This window comes from Arachis hypogaea, chromosome 13 (genome assembly GCF_003086295.3).
Source record: "Arachis hypogaea cultivar Tifrunner chromosome 13, arahy.Tifrunner.gnm2.J5K5, whole genome shotgun sequence".
NCBI lineage: Eukaryota > Viridiplantae > Streptophyta > Magnoliopsida > Fabales > Fabaceae > Arachis > Arachis hypogaea.
Window position 1 is genome coordinate 60153183 of NC_092048.1, and position 18223 is coordinate 60171405.

Here is an 18223-nt window from a genome sequence, read left to right on the forward strand (position 1 = left end):
TATATATATTCTAATAATTTTTTTTTCTAAAAACTAATATTTAGTAATATGATTATATATATAATCCTATTTTTTTTAATTAAATTAGTCAAAAATTATAAAATAAAAATAAATACATAATAATACCATACAATATTCTTTAAATAATAAAAATTATCCTTTAAGAAAATATATTTATAATGAACTAAAGTTCCAAAACAAATGTAACCTTTTTTCCCCAAACATATAATAACGACAAAACTATTAAATTAAAAGAAGACAGCGTCTTTGTTTTTTTAATGTAACACTGTACAAGATAAGCAACTTCTACCAAAAAATTTTCGAGATTCCAGGGAGCATAAACATTGAACTTCAGCTTCCTTGATAAATTCACTGCATATGAAATCTTAGCTAACTGACAATTGTGCATATAACTCTTCTAATAGTCCCTTTTAGCTTCATAACAAAGCCACTGTCAAAGGCTTCAGTTCAAACAGAAAGGTGCTGGAAGCTTAAGGGCACGCTTGTAATTTAACTTGGTCTTCAGTGATTATTGTGTAGAAGTGGAATTTCCATCAACAACCCAATACTGCTTTACAGCAATTAGTATCTTCTTAGGAACAAGAGGACCATCTTCATGGTCAACCATTTTGGTATCCCATCTCATTCCTGCAACTATTTTCTTTACCTTTATTAAGGTATCGACTTCATCGCGGAATATGACGGCGCCTTCTGGCCGCAAGATCCGGTCCATCTCCAGAAGAATGTCTTCTGCATTACATCTGCATTTCATCAAACAAATATGCTTGAGGCTTACGAATGGACGCAAAAAGAGGAAAATCAGAACCAAGTAATTGATCAAAACATTCAAAAAACTCTGTTTTTTGAACCTTATGATCAAGAGTCATCTTTGAAGGTCATATAAGGAAAACTATAATTGCAAGATAAGAAGATGCAGGAGAGGATTTAGAATTGAATTAGATAATTAGTTGAATAGTGGTTTGACCAAACAAACACTTACTTATCCTTGTACAGACTAAAGAGGCCATTGGCATGAATGAGATCATATGTCCTTGGATATGTTGAAAAGGCTTTACACCTGAATTTGAAAAATACAAACATAAATAAGGAATCCAACTAATAGTATAAGATTCGTACAGCTACATCATATATTTCAACATTAAACGAAAAGATGCCATAAATATAACCCAAGAAAGAAGCTAGAAAGCGATACCAATCATGATAAATGCCAATCAAGCCGCGCTCATATATGACCCCCAGGGTACTTTTCTCAGCTGTGGTAGGCATAACGTTCATGACCCATAACTTGGGAGATTGAATAGCTGCAGCAAAACTACCCAACCCAGCATTCATATCCATAATGTTTCGATATCTTCCGGTATCCAACAGTCTATTAATTTTCTTGTCATTGAAGCAAATTAGTTCCACTCTTCTTGTCATACAATATTGTTCACGAAATAGTCTGATTCCAGCAGCCAAAACACAAACATTTGTGGATTAGAAATTCTTACTAATTAAAGTAATTTACCCATCAATATATAAGATTAAATTACAATGTGTCAAACTTTCAAAGTTGACTATTTGTGCTACTAAAGTACTTGTTTTCTATTTTCTTTCTTTTCCTTTTGAATTCAGGCATTATCATATTGAAATTGGTACAGTAGCTCAGTAGCACATGTTTGAAAGTGCCATTTGAAACTTGAAGTAGATTCACAAAAACCAGGACTGAGAATTATTAGATAAACATTACCAATCAAGAACACATAACACAACATAAGGAACCAAAAAAAGATAAACATTACCAGACACTTAACATCGATAACACGACATAAGATCTTCGATGGAAGATCGTATTTGGGAGAGAGAGAGAGAGAGAGAGAGAGAGACTACCTGGCACCAGGGAAAAGAGGACGAAGAGAGAACAGTTCAGCCATTATAGCGCCCACTGCCCACATGTCTAAATGAGTGACAGAAAATTCAGTAAATAAAATGGTACTTATAAACTGCACAACACACAACTGAACAATTTACATACAAAATTTGAAAGCACTTACCACCATGTGGAGACATACTCAGTGTAGGGTGGTTGTGAACTGGTCTCACGTGCTAGGCCAAAATCAGCAATTTTTATGATATCCTTGGTAACCAGCAAGTTCTCTGCAAAAAAATGAGTATACATTGTGTCAAAACAAAACTTGCAATGAAGTGATAAAATTAATCAGAATAGACCATAGTATAAATCTCCATTTGCTGCACAATAACAACTTCATTAAAATGTCAACCTAAATGATTCATAATTGATAGAAAAGCTAGGTAATTCTTGAGAAGTTTGAAAAAAAAAATCAGCAACAATACCAACTCAGCCAGAGCATTCCAAATTTCAAATATTCACAAACAAACCAACAAATCATGAAACAGAAACTATAGATATTCAATTAGAGCACTTAAATCTAGAGGAAACAATCCTCAGCAATTTGATCAAGACACATAGTCTAATCACAATTAAGACACAAAAGCACATAGTCTAATCCAAATAGAAACCGGAACCTGAAGAAGAGATCTGGGGAGATTGCAGCAGAACTTTTCAAAGGAGAGAATTGCATCCGCACCCTTGGCATCGAAAACGGCACCGATGAAACGCCTGCAGAGACATCGAAATTGAAACTGAAATTGAAATGAGAATGAAATGAAAGTTGGAGAGAGAGAGAGGTTGGGAGTATGAACATGAAGTAATCGTAGAAGCCGAAAGTGAGGACAGGAGCACGGCAAGCCCTAGCAGCAGCGGCGGCTTCAATTGACCCCAGGAGTGACGACAGTGCACGGCGGAACAGCCTCTTTCTCTCTCGCGTCGCGTCTTCGTCCTCTCTTTCCATCTCGTCTGCGAATTGTCTTTCTCTCTCTCTCCTCCAAACTCCCTCCTCCATGACGGCGATGGCGGCGGCTACAGCGGCGCTGCGGCGGTGACCCCCTCTCACTCTCTATTCTCTCGGTCGCGCTCTCATCTTTGTCTTCCTCCTCTCCTCCCTCTGGTTCACTCATTCTCTCGGATCTGGGTGTGTGTGTGTGAAAGGGTGCGTGAGTTAGGGTTAGGCATTTGAACAATTAATTGGAAGGTGAGTTAGGGTTAATCGATCGAATCGAAAGGGGAAGGACGATTAGAAGCGCAGAGATAACAATGGTGAGGTCGGCGTAGCGACAAGGAGGAGGGCGAAGAGGAGCGACGGTAAGTGGTCATGGTGAGTGTGCAGCGAGAGGGTTTCTTCTTTGATGGTGAGAGGGTTTCTGAAGGTTTCTGAAGGCTACTAAGTGTGAGTTTGGAAGGGACAAAAATTTTACTAAGTGTGTGAGTTTGCTTTTGGGAAACTGAGGAAAAAAATTTATCAAGTGTAAGTTTTTGGCTTTAGATACATTAGGCATCACTTTTAAAGTGCACCCAAAACTTAATAAATAGGCTACTCTTTAAAAGCGCTCTCTTTAATACAAAAAGTGAACCCATAGATATCAACATACGGCTACGCTTTATAAGTGATTTCTATAATACCTAAGGCTACACTTTTTAAATGATGTCAGAATTATGTTTCCTTTTCTTTTATAAAAAGACAACACTGAGAAAAGCGTAGCCTATTCTATGAATAGGCTACGCTTTTCAAATGTAGCTTAAAAAAAGTGTGGCTGAATGGGTATTTTTCTTGTAGTGTATTTATTTATTTATTTTCTTTTCTCTCTCTCTTTTTTTTTGGTAAACATGAAAGAAAACATAACATATCAATGCATACGGTTTTTCTGATTTTACATGAGTGTGCACCCAAATTTCCAATATTTTTGTTAATAGAAAACACAACACATTTTCATCAACCCAAGTTCCGACATGTCCCCACACTTAGTTAGCACACAATCTCTATCTTAAGCTAACCAAAGATTCAATTGGGGTAATTAATTATTTTTCTGCTTAAGGCTAGTGATGTGGTAAAATATAGAACAAACGGGATTAAAAGGCTCAATGTGGCAAACAATGGTGATTGAAAGGGTAGGCTATTTGGGATAAGTGAGCTAATAACAAATGATGGCCTCAATCATATGCAAGAATGTGAATACACTAAACAATGGACATATAGAATGGAACAAAATATAGATTGCAGTCATAGAGAAGAAAACACACAAGAATAAAAATTATGGTTAAATAATGTAACCATATAATTAAGCTCAAAGTCTCACAGTTGTGTGTTCTCAGCTGTAATTCATGTTCCAAATTACAAAATTAAGACAAGTTTAACACAAAAAATGTTTTAATTTAAATTAGTGAAATGCTATAAGAAGGGTCTTGAAAAGAAACTCTTTACTTTAACCAAGCAGTGGTAAAATATGCACAAAATCAAGAAAACATGCAATCAAACATGCAAATGCAACAACTAACTACAAAGAAAATTAAACAATGGTGTTGAAAAGAAGGTAACTAACCCACGGAAGTCAGTATCGACCTCCCCATACTTAAAAATTGCACCGTCCTTGGTGCATGCAAAGAAGTGCAAGTGGACGGGTGGCTCCAACTGACGCTTGTAGATGGAGGCGCCTTAGCTGGAGGTCTCTTGGTTCCTCTCTTTGCTGGTGTCTTATCAGTGTCCTTCTCTTTTCCATCCTTGGTACCCATGCCTAAGGAAGAAGAAAAAGGAAGAGTGTGAAATATAGATAACTAAGACTGAAAGGGAGAAAATTCCAAGTGATAATGAATGCCAAAGAAAAGATAATGGCTTAAATACATGATAGCTACAACATGTAGGTAAGACATCAATTAAGATCAGGTAGGCAATTCAAAATAATAAGATGCAGGAGGGTAAAAACGTGCAAGTGACAGGCATGAAAAGCATAACTCAAGCATCAAGTAATAAATGTGCCCAACTAAAGAGCACTTGCTATGATGACAATTGTGAATGATAATTCCAAATACATGTGGAGTGTATTGTGAGAATAAGAATGAAAAGAATGAGTCCAGATGTATATGAGAGCCAAACTTAAATGTCAATTGTCAAATCAATCCTTATAATATCCACAGGTTCAAAATAATAAAATAGTACCCAAATAAAATTCCAACACCAATATAAAAATGCATGAGAAGAAACTATAGATAACGAAGGTAACATGAAATAAATAAATGCAATAATGGATTTTGACGAACGGATTTTTGTGTGGTCTAGAATTTCGCAAATAAGTTCTTGTTGAAAGTATAGCTTCTAGACCAACAAGGAATCCTTTCGTACAAAAGTTTGGTTGTCACAAGTAACAAATCCCTAATAAAATTGATGACCAAAGTATTTAAACCTCGGGTCGTCTCTCAAGGAATTGCAGGGAAGTGTGCTTATAACTGGTTATAGAAAAGTGTATTTTTGGGGTTTTTGAATTAAGAAACAAGAAAAGTAAATTGCAAAAGAAATAAACTAACGACTATAAATGCTCTTGGCAAGGTATGAAAATTGGAAGTCCTATCCTAGCTATCCTTATCAATTGTGATGAGAATTATTCAAGGCTCCCACTTAGTTAACCCTCTAATTATGAAGGAAAGTAAAGTGGACCAATCAATTTGATTCCTCAAGTCCTACTCAACTCCTAAGGAAAGACTAGCTTTAGTGGAATCCAAATCAACCAGCAACTCTCAATTATCAATCAACAAAGGAGTTTGATAACTCAAGTGTCACCAATTACTCAACCAAAGCCAAGAGATTCAATAACAACAAGTGGAGAAACAAGCAATAAACATGAAATACCTCAAATTTCATTAATAAGCAAAATCAAATCTAACATGAGAACTCATGAACCAAATTGTCAACATAAAGTAATCAACAAGGAAAATAAATAAACTAGAATGCTAGAACAAATAAAAGTAGAAGAGAAACTAAATTAAAGGAACATTGAACCTGGAATTAGGAAGAAATAAACCTAAAACTAAGAGAAATCCTAAATCCTAAAACCTAAGAGAGAGGAGAGAGTATCCCTCTCTAGAAAACTACATCTAAAACCTAAATTGTGAATAATGAGAAAAGTCTCTGATTCCTCCACTCTGCAGCCTCTAATCTGTGTTTTCTGGGCCGAAAACTGGGACAAAAATAGCCCAGAAATCGCCCCCAGTGATTTCTACAATTGTAGTACGTCGCGCATGTCGCGCATACGCGTCAGTCCTGCGTACGCGTCGATGGTCAATTTCGCGTGTCACGCGTACGCGTCAGGTACGCGCACGCGTCGCTATGCAAACTCGCTTTCACGCGTATGCGTCAGGTATGCGCACGTGTCGCTGTGAAATTCTCCAGATCCCACGCACGCGTGAGCCATGCGTGCGCACTGATGCTCGCTAGTTGTCTCCTTTATTTCTTGTGTTCCTTCCATTTTTTGCAAGCTTCCTCTCCATCCTTTAAGCCATTCATGCCCTATAAAGCCTGAAAACACTTAACACACGGATCACAGCATCAAATGGTATAAAAGGGGATTAAAATACATAATTTAAAGGCTTAGGAAGCCAGTTTTCAATCATGGAACAAAATTGGGAAGGAATTGTAAAATCATGCAAATCATATAAATAAGCGTGCAAAGACTTGATAAAAACCACTCAATTGAGTACAAGATAAACCATAAAATAGTGGTTTATCAATCTCCTCACGCTTAAACATTAGCATGTCCTCATGCTAAGCTTAAGGAGATAGAAAGAATGAATAGGGAAAAGTAAGACTCATGCAATGCAATGCAACCTATAAATGAATACAACTATATGCTAAGATGTTTCAGCTCTGGAATGTTTCTATCTACTTGGTTAAAAGTAAACAAGTTCTCTAAGAATAACATAAATCAAATCTCACTAATTAAAATCATACAATAAAAGACAAGTAAACTTGTAAGAAGATAGCTCATAAAAGCAGGGAACATAGAATCAAGCATTGAACCCTCACTGGTAGTGTATATGCACTCTAATCTCTCAAGTGTATAGGGTAATCCACTCTAGTCTTCTCTAGTCATGCTTTCTAAACTTTGTTTTTCATCTAACCAATCAACAAATATTTAATGTATCAATACAAACATCATGAGGTCTTTTCAAGGTTGTAATTGGGCTAAAGTAAAGGTGAGGATATATATATGTATGGCTAAGTGAGCTATCAATTGAATCTTTGATTAACCTAAGCTCTCACCTACTCACACACACACACACTCTAAAATTATGCCTAGCTACCCAAAATTCCCACTTTTGTATATTTCACATACTCATGTATTAACTTTTCTTTAATTTTATCACATATGCATTGATTTTTTATTAAATTTAACATTGGGGTAATTTTGTCCCCTATTTATTTATTTATTTATTTGAATATTTTTGGTTTTTTTTAAAGCAAACATAACATATCAATGCACATGAGTTTTTTATTTTCCTGGTCTCACATGAGTAGGTACCCAAATTCCCAATATTTTGTCAATGAAACACTTTCATCAACCCAAGTTCCCACAATTCCCCACACTTAATTGACACACAATCTCTATCTTAAGCTAACCAAAGATTCAATTAGGATAATTAATTGTTTTTCTGCTTAAGGCTAGTGATGTGGTAAAATATAGAATAAACGGGGATTAAAAGGCTCAAGGTGGCTAACAAAGGTGATTGAAAGGGTAGGCTATTTGGGATAAGTGAGTTAACAACAAATGATGGCCTCAATCATATGCAAGCATGTAAATACACTAAACAATGGACATATAGAATGGAACAAAGCATAGATTGCAATCATAGAGAAGAAAACACACAAGGAAAAAATATTATGGTTAAATAGTGTAACCATGCAATTAAGCTCAAGTCTCACAGGTTGTGTGTTCTTTGTTATAATTTATGTTCCAATTACAAGCTTCAAACAAGTTTAACACAGAATTTTAATTCGAATTAGTGAAATTTTTCTTTCAAAAATAGGGTCTTAAAAAGAAACTTATTATTTTTCAACCGAGTAGAACATACATGCAAACACTTATTATTATGCAATCTATCCTATCTAACAGAAGAGAGAAAAAATATAACCTATTGGTGTTAAGAAAAAGCAATAACCTCTGGAAGTCAGGTACTGACCGACCTCTCCACACTTAAAGCTTGGTACCATCCTCGGTGCCATCAGTCAGGAACAAAGGGGGGCTGGTAACAGCATTTTCACAGTCAGGGTCGTCATGGCTCCCGATGCTGGTAGGTGAAGTGGAGTCCAGAGTTTCTGGATCTTCCTCAGGTGGGTGGTTGCCAACAATAAGCTCTGTGAGGTAAGTAAATCGGTGCTTGTTACGGCACTCCATTCGCTTAGGCTACCAGTCTAGCCAGTTCAACCTCTGAAGTATCTGAAGGAGCAGCTGATTTGTTGAAGGTGCTTGGGCTTTTCGTTCCTCTCCTCGCCGGTGGCTTGTTAGAGGCTCTCTCTGTACCCTTCCTGGTGGCCATCCTGAAAAGGGGGAAGAGAAAGGGACATGAAATCAAATATCTAGAACCGGGAGGAAGAAAATATAAGTGATAATCAATGCCAAGGTAAAGAAGAATGTCGTAAACTCATGGTCGCGATTCCATGCAGTTAGGACATCAATGGAACTATAGCATGATATATTGAGGCAATTAGATGCAAGATGTTTATTAGCATGCTGGCAAAGGCATGAGTAGTATAGATCAAGCATTAATAGCTCAATTTGATTATCCAATGTAACAAACTAACAACCACATTTTTGTTGACAATTATATTTAATCAATAAAAGATTGCATGGGTTTTGTGAAAATTAGGCAGAAAAGTAGAAGAATAGAATAATTAAGAATTCACAATGCCATACGGACATTTCACAAACACTTGGTATGCATGTAAAATATGTTAGGGAAAGCAAGAACCCCAAACTTGCATGAAAAGAGAACTTTTGCATGATCTAGAATTCAGAATAAATTTCCGTTGCAAGTATAGATTCTAAACCAATAAAAGTCCTTTCTTACAAATGTTTGGTTGTCACAAGTAACAAACCCCTTTAAAATTGATAACCAAAGTATTTAAACCTCGGGTCGTCTTCTCAAGGAACTGCAGGAAAGTATGTTCTTAGTATTGGTTATGAGTTTTGTAAATTGGGGTTTTGAAGATAAGGAACGAGTAATTTAAATGACAATAAAATAAATAAATAACTGTAAAATAAACTTTTGGCAAGGTATGAAAATTCGAAAGTCCTATCCCAGTTACTCCTATGAGAATTAAAGTTAATCTCACTTAATTAACCTTTACTAAAGTAAGGAAAGTCAAGTGAACTAATTTGTTAGATTTTCCAAGTCCTAGCCAACTCCTAAGAAAAGACTAGAGTTAGTGGAATTCAAGTCAATTAGCAGACATAACCATCAATCACGATAAGGTTGATAACTCAAAGGTTTCCAATTAATCAATTGAAGCCAAGGATATGATAAGCTAAATAAGAATTATAAACTAAAATACTTCAGTTGCATTAATAAGAGAAAATCAATCTAAACATAAAGAATTCATAAATCAATTTGGTGACATAAGTAATTAAATGATAGCATTAAGATATCTGAAAGAAAAGGAGAAATATAAAGTCAAAGAAATATTGATCCTGATAGGGAATTGAAATAATAAGAAATCCTAATCCTAAAACCTAAGAGAGAGGAGAGAACCTCTCCCTCTAAAAACTACATCTAAACCATGAAAAGTGAATAATTGAGGGCCTCCTTTGAATGGATGCATTCTCCCACTTTATATCCTCTAATCTGTGCTTTCTGAACTTGGATCTGGGCCAAAAAGGGCTTCAGAAATCGCTGGGGCATTTTCTGTAATTTCTGGTGCATGGCATCTGTCACGCGTTCGCGTGGGTCACGTGGTCGCGTCATCTGGAGTTTTCCTTATCACGCGTTCGCTTTGGTCATGCATCTGCGTCATCTGTGTCTTGCTTAAGGCGCGCGTCCGCGTCAGTCACGCGTTCGCGTCTCTGCCTTTTCGCGCTAGGCATGTGGCCGCATCGTCCATGCGTTCACGTCGCTGCCAATTTCTTCAAAAACTCCATTTTGTGCTTTCCTTCCATTTTTGTATGCTTCCTTTTCATCCTTTAAGTCATTCCTGCCTTAGAAGATCTAAAACTACTCAACACACAAATCACGGCATCGAATGGTAATAAAAGATAATTAAAATAATTATTTTTGAAACATAGGAAACATGTTTTTCACAAATATCACATAATAAGGAAGGGAAAGTAAAACCATACAATTTACATGAATAAGTGAGTGAAGGATTGAATAAATCACCTAAATTGAGCATAAAATATATCATAAAATATGGGTTTATCAATGCATGCAACCCAAAAATTAATATTAATTGTCAAATCACTCCCTAATATATCCACAAGCTCGAGTATAATAATATAAGATCCAAATAAAGCTCCAACACCAACATAAAAATGCATGAAAAAGAAAGAAAAAGGAACGATAAATCACTAAGCTAAAAGAAAATTTAGAAGAAAGAAAAATAATTAAAAGCAATAAGTAAAAGAGGAATGAAAGAAAGAATAGAGGGGAGGAAGAAAGAGGAAAGAAGAAAGAATTAGGATTGAGAGAGAATTAGGATTGGGAGGGGAGAAATTGAAATCTGGTGGTGGACTAGTTTAATTGTGCGTCGCATGCAACGTGTACGCGTGCATCACACGCACGCATGGGTCGCGTAAAGTTCAAGTGACACGTATGCGTCAGTGACGCGCACGCGTGGATCGCCACATATTGAAAATGACGCGCACGCGTCAGGGACGCGTACGCGTGGATAAATTTATGCGCAGCACAACTTTCTGTCCAACGTGCTATTTACGCCGATTTCCCTATCCACGCGTGTGCGTGCCTGACGCGTACGCGTGGATTTCCCTTGTGGCAGATGACGCACACGCATGTGCGTGGGTCAAATTGTGTGCAGAGCACACCAGCCGCACAATTCCATCACAACTTTCTGTTCGTTGGATGTGGGAGCGAAATTGTTATCGACGCCCACGCGTGGCTTGCGCGCACGCGTGGTTTGCCCCCCCTTTTTTTTATGCAGAATGCAAAATGCAAATTGCAAAATGTAGATGATTATGTAGAAATTATGAGTGAATATTATGAAAAACAAAATAAAATAAAACTAGGAATGAAAAGGGATGATTATACCTTGGTGGGTTGTCTCCCACCTAGCACTTTTAGTTAAAGTCCTTAAGTTGGACATTTGGTGAGCTCCTTGTCATGGTGGCTTATGCTTGAACTCGTCTTAAAACTTCCACCAATGCTTGGACTTCCAATAAGCTCTATCAATACCAAGTAAATTCCTCAAGCTTTGATGGAGTTCTTCACAAGCCTTGAGCTCCCAAAATTGATCCTCATAAATTCCCAGATCCCAAATCTTGTTTCTACACCCGTCTTCAAGTGGATCATGATGATTCCATCTAGGTGGTACGCAATCCGAATTCTCACTAAGGCATCCAAACAGCTTCCTAGACCCATTCATTCGAGCTCTACACCAACCCTTGCGTTTATACTTTGAGCTCCCAACCACAACAAACCTAGGATTGTGTTGCCAGCCACTAACCATCTCCCTCTTACTCTTAAAGCTATAAAGAGCTCTAAGCTGACTATCTGTCTCAAGTAGCCCATATTCAAGTGGGAAAGTAAAGGTTAAGGATAAGTATTTTACCCACTTAAATGTTGTATTGGATGGTAATGGCTTTGGGGGAGAGGTCTCCAACAGCTTTGGCAAGGTGATTTCAAGCTCCATTCCATTGTGCTCTTCTTTGACAACTTCCACCTCTTTACAAGCTTCTTCAATTTCAACCTCTTCCTCTTGGTAGCTTTCTTACAATTCAATCTCTTCTTCATTACTTACCAAGGGCATGGGAGGTTGTGCTTCTTCTTCCTTAATGTCCATCTCTTGATCAACCTCTGCAAAGTCTTCAACCATGATATGCCTCAGAGGTTGTACACCCTCCTCAACATCAACATCAAGCACCTTGGAAGGAGGCTCTATGACTGGACTTTTCTATGGAGGTTCCGCATCTCCCAAGTCTTCAACCACTTCTTTTTCTTTGATAATTTCGGCCTTCTCCACTTGCTCTAATACAAAATCAACCTATTCCTTGATGTCACTTAGTGTAGAGTTGTCTTCAATGATGGGACTTCCCTCTTGTTCACCTTTCACTAATTCTTCAACTATTTCTTCATCTTCAAGGGTCTCTACTACCTCCACCCTTTGGGTCTTCTCTTGCTTCTCTTGAAATATGGTTGCATGAAGCCGATCCATTCGTCCATAAGACGATCCCTTCTCTCTTGTTCCATGTCACTAGCATAATTGGGATCGTGTTGCTCTTGGATTGGTGGATGTGGGTGCTCTTCCATGGAGGGTGGTGATGGGATGGAGAGATCATTATGTGGTTAAAAAGGAAGTGCACTAGAGCTTGAGGGTTGATTGTTGGGGGTATTCAATGATCCAATCTGGGAGACGAGAGCTTGTATAGCAGAGGTTAGACCGGTAAGTGTGCTTTCCATGGTTACATATCTTTGGTGAATAACTCTAAGAGTGTTGGTATCCAATGGAAGTTGGGGTGGATAGGAGGGTTCATTTGTTGGGAGAAAGGGTTCATGATAGGAAGGTGGTTCATCTTGATAAGGATATGGAGATGGTGTATATTGAGGTGGTGGTTCTTGGGAGTGATTGTGTTGGAATGGGGGTGGTTCTGAGTATGGTTCGTATGGTTCATATGGGGGTTGGCATCGTGGATATGGATTGGGGTCATATGGAGGTGAATGGTGAAAAGGGGCTTGTGAGTAGGGTGGTTCAAAGCTATGTTGAGGAGGGGGTTCATAGGCATATGTTGGGGCTCGTTGGTAACTACAAGGGGGTCTACCATCTCCATCATCTTGGTACGCACCCTGGAATGGCTCTTGACCATAGTAATTTGGTGGAGGTTAGTTGTCATGAAAAGGTCCACCATAACTATTGTCCTGGTATGCATCATAGAATGGTTGTTGGTTACAGCGCATTGGAGGGTGTTGTTGCCAAGAGGGTTGATCAAATCCTTGTGGCTCTTCCCATCTGTGATTGTCCCATCCTTGATCCAAGCTCTCGTTGTAATCTCCTCTTCCTACAACATGATTGTAACCAAACTCATAGCCAAAGGGGTGAGAATTCATAGTAGCAAGAGAAACAAAAACTACTAAGGATTAATGAAAATAAACTCCTAAAACTAGAAACACTGACAAAGAAACGAGAAAGCAAAATTATTCACAATATTCACAATAACCAATAATAAGGCACACGTTTGCAATTCCCCGGCAACGGCGCCATTTTGATGAACGGATTTTTGTGTGGTCTAGAATTTCGCAAATATGTTCTGGTTGAAAGTATAGCTTCTAGACCAACAAGGAATCCTTTCGTACAAAATTTTGGTTGTCACAAGTAACAAACCTCTAATAAAATTGATGAAGTATTTAAACCTCGGGTTGTCTCTCAAGGAATTGCAGGGAAGTGTGCTTATAACTGGTTATAGAAAAGTGTATTTTTGGGGTTTTTGAAATTGAAACAAGAAAAGTAAATTGCAAAAGAAATAAACTAACGACTATAAATGCTCTTGGCAAGGTATGAAAATTGGAAGTCTTATCCTAGCTATCCTTATCAATTGTGATGAGAATTGTTCACTGCTCCCGCTTAGTTAACCCTCTAATTATGAGGGAAAGTCAAGTGGACCAATCAATTTGATTCCTCAAATCCTACTCAACTCCTAAGGAAAGACTAGCTTTAGTGGAATCCAAATCAACCAGCAACTCTCAATTATCAATCAACAAAGGAGTTTGATAACTCAAGTATCACCAATTACTCAACCAAACCCAAGAGATTCAATAACAACAAATGGAGAAGCAAGCAATAAACATGAAATACCTCAAATTGCATTAATAAGCAAAATCAAATCTAACATAAGAATTTATGAACCAAATTGTCAACATAAAGTAATCAACAAGGAAAATAAATAAACTAGAATGCTAGAACAAAGAAAAGTAGAAGAGAAACTAAATTAAAGGAACATTGAACCTGGAATTGGGAAGAAATAAACCTAAAACTAAGAGAAATCCTAAATCCTAAAACATAAGAGAGAGGAGAGAGCCTCCCTCTCTAGAAAACTACATCTAAAACCTAAATTATGAATAATGAGAAAAGTCTCTGATTCCTCCACTCTGTAGCCTCTAATCTGTGTTTTCTGCGCCGAAAACTAGGTGAAAAATAGCCCAGAAATTGCCCCCAGTGATTTATGCAGTTGCAGTACGTCGCGCATGTCACGTGTATGCGTCAGTCACTCGTACGCGTCGATGGTCAATTTCGCGTGTCACGCATACGCGTCAGGTACGCACACGCGTCGCTGTGAAAATCTCCAGATCACGCGCACGTGTGAACCATGCGTGCGCGTCGATGCTCGCTAGTTGTCTCCTTTATTTCTTGTGTTCCTTCCATTTTTGCAAGCTTCCTCTCCATCCTTTAAGCCATTCATGCCCTATAAAGCCTGAAAACACTTAACACATGGATCACGGCATCGAATGGTATAAAAGGGGATTAAAATACACAATTTAAAGGCTTAGGAAGCCGGTTTTCAATCATGGAACAAAATTGGGAAGGAATTGTAAAATCATGCAAATCATATGAATAAGTGTGCAAAAGACTTGATAAAAACCACTCAATTGAGTACAAGATAAACCATAAAATAGTGGTTTATCACAAATCTTATCTTATTTTCTAATCTTTCTTAATTAGTTATTTGTTTTCTCTTTCTTCTTTTTGAAAACTTCCTAACTAAATCCTCTGTCTTCTATTTTCGAAAACTTTTCACTTCTTTCTCTCTCTTCTTTTTCAAAAATCATCTATTTAATTTTCAAATCTTTTTAATTAATTAGCTTTTAATCTCCTTCTTATTTTTGAATTTAATTGATAAATAAAATAAAAACAAAAATATTCTAATTCTAGTTTCCCTTTTTACTTTTTAATATCCAATCTCTCCTACCTTTCTTCACCATGAACCCAAATGGGAATGAACAGTTCAGAAGAACTGTGGGATCCTACATGGATCCCACTCTTGACTTCTATGGGAGAAGTATCAGTATACCCCCCATTGGAGCAAGTAATTTTGAGCTAAATCCTCGGCTCATTATTTTAGTGCAGAAAAACTACCAGTACTCTGGACTTCCACAGGAAGAGCCTACTGAGTTCCTAGTAAACTTGTTACAAATTGTTGACACAGTACACACTGAGGGAGTAGATCAAGATGTCTACAAACTGTTACTTTTCCCATTGCTGTAAGAGATCAAGCAAAGAGGTGGTTAGATAACCAACCCAAATCTAGTTTGAAAACATGGAAGCAGCTAGTAGACAAGTTTCTAAATCAATAATTTCCCCCACGAAAGTTGACCCCGTTAAGGCTGGACATCCAAGGCTTCAAGCAAGAGACTAATGAATCTCTTTATGATGCCTGGGGAGGTATAGAAGATGCAACACCCTAATTACCCTAAGCCTTACCTCATGCCGTAAAGCAAAGGATAATCAAAGGTTACGACAATTCTATGACTTATACATAAATATATATATATATATATATATATATATATATATATATATATATATATATATATATATATATATATATATATATATATATATATAAAGAGTAATAATTCTTGAAGCCCAATGATGAAAATAAGCTCAAATACGGAACTACAAAGCGCGAACATTCATACGAAGCTACAAGCATAAAAGACAAGATCCACTATATAAGATAGCATGATATATGTAGTTATATAATAGTATAATAAGCATAAGATACTAGTCTAAGCCTGCGGAGTTTAGGCCGACTAATTAAATACAGACATACAGAGTTTTAAAAGTAAAACAACTTATACAACATTTTTCTCTCAAAGTAAGCCTCTAAGGTAAAATAAATACAAAAGTGAGAGTACTAATGAAAATAAATCAAAGGACTCCAAAAAGATGATAAAGATCCTCTGCTCTATCACCGTCAAGCAACTCATTGAGGTGGGTTGTGACCTACATCTGAAAAACAACAACAGAATATGGTATGAGAACCGGAGGTTCTCATTATGGTAACAGTGCCCAATAACGTAAGATATAAGGTTTCGGGACGCCGAAGGCAATCCTAGAACTTCACGTCGATACAGAATATCCAAGACTCAACAAAATAAATAACTTAAACCATAAACTGTAAACAGGGTTATCTAAACTTAGGGAATTTCTAACTAATACTAATCACACCGCTGTATCCCACAGCCTTCGCCAACCTAACCTCCATGCAATCCCATCGCCACCGCCTACCTAACCTCCTCAGCACCAGACAATCACAGATAATGCAAGCAAGTAAAACACAGGTAGTAATCATATATAACAAGTAATTCAAGAAGCAGGTAGGCATATTACAAAATTAGGCAAACTCAAGTATTCAAAGCAAGCAAGCACATAAGAGATGCATATGATGAATGCCTATCCTATTGGCTCGTGATATCACTTATCGGTCTATAAATGCCAATCCGACACATCCTTTCAGATGTAGCTTTTCTGCCACGCCCACAGATATAGTGTTGGGCACACTTTATTTTCCCACAAATATAGTGGCGAGAACACTCACATGCGCAACCCAAGGGTATAGTGCCTGGCACATTCTTGCAGCAGAAAAGATTATCAATCATAATTCAATCACAGGGACAAAATACCCTGTACACTATCATACTTAACCCAAGGATATAGTGCCTGGCACACTCTCAACAAGCAACAAGTCCATCAACCTCAAATTATCACTAGTCATCACTAGTTCTCATCTCAATCCACTTTCAATTATCATTTCTCAACATTCCAAGGATATAGTGCCTGTCACACTTTCCACATCCAACACCCATCAGGCTCATAATAACCATCATCAGTTTCTCAATTTGTTGTCAGTACTCACCAAGTTCACTACTCTTCCTTCTCTCTCAACCAAACTCATCCCCGAAACACCAGAAACCTAAACCTCCGTTCTCTAGCTTATCAATGTAGTACCCAATTAAATCTCCTAGGAGCTTTTCCCATGTTTTGATACCCAAAAAATAAACCAAAGAGACTTAAATAGGTGTCACAGAAGATTACAAGCTTGTTGGGAAGGTGAAATAGTTAAAAACAAAGTTTTAGTTAGAAAACAGAGCATGTGCGTACGCACAAGGGTGTGCGTGCGCACGCCCAAGAAAGTTTTCAAATGTGTGCATACACATAGAGGTGTGCATTCGCACAAGTAGTAAAAATTTTAAACTTTGTTCATCCGCACAAGACGTGCGAATGCCCCCAACAAAGTGCACCTTCCAACGTGTGCGTGCGCACAGGGTTGTATGTGCGCACAGCTTGCAGAACTTCGTTGGTTATATGTGCGCACAGGGCGTGCTAGCGCTCCCATCAGTAAGCCTCCCCCCGTGTGTGCGTACACACAAGGTTGTGCATGCTCACATGTTCAAAAACTCACAGGGGTGTGCATGCGCACAAGGCTGTGCGTGCGCACACAAACCAGAAATCACAAAATTCTACAATATTGCAGAATTCAGATTTTAACACCAAACTTTCAACAATCATATCTTCTTCTACCAAATTCGGATTTTCCCAAAATTTAAACAATTTTAAAGTTTGTTCAATTATCTTTTATTTGATATAAAATGCATTGAATTTCAAGCACGGTAGCTCAAAATATGATTCATTGAAAGTCATCAAAATTTCAGTTTTACCAAAAGTCTCAAAACCTCAATTTTATCAAAACTCCCAATCCAAAACCAAACTAAACAGCACCCAAACAATACCAAAACAACATAAAAGTACATACCATTCCTCTCCCAACTCAACCATCCATAATATCCCAATTACACCATTCAACACCATCAAAACCCTTAATCATCAACATCCAAAACCATCAAAATCACTCATAATCAACATCAACTAACAACAACATCAACAACCACCACAAATCCTCATCACTTTCATTAATCATAACCAAACAATATCTAACATTACCTAAATTCATCAAAATGTTTATTCCTCACATTATTCTCATAAATCTCACATCCTTCACCAATTGTCATGAACATTAATATTCATACTCCTCCTCAATTAATCTCAACATTAGCAATCATTATCAACATTCATTTTTTTCACAATTCTCATAAACA

General features: G+C 37.3%; 1 protein-coding gene across 1 annotated transcript; it reads right to left on the reverse strand.

The window, feature by feature from the left end:
- Positions 1 to 216: 216 nt before the first annotated feature.
- LOC140178164 (probable methyltransferase PMT2) lies at positions 217 to 1116 on the reverse strand. Its single transcript, XM_072213402.1, has 2 exons — positions 1001 to 1116; positions 217 to 761 (listed from the first exon to the last, which is right to left on the reverse strand). Exons 1-2 carry the CDS (start codon positions 1099 to 1101, stop codon positions 530 to 532), a joined length of 333 nt encoding a protein of 110 aa, XP_072069503.1. The 5' UTR covers positions 1102 to 1116; the 3' UTR covers positions 217 to 529.
- Positions 1117 to 18223: the final 17107 nt, after the last annotated feature.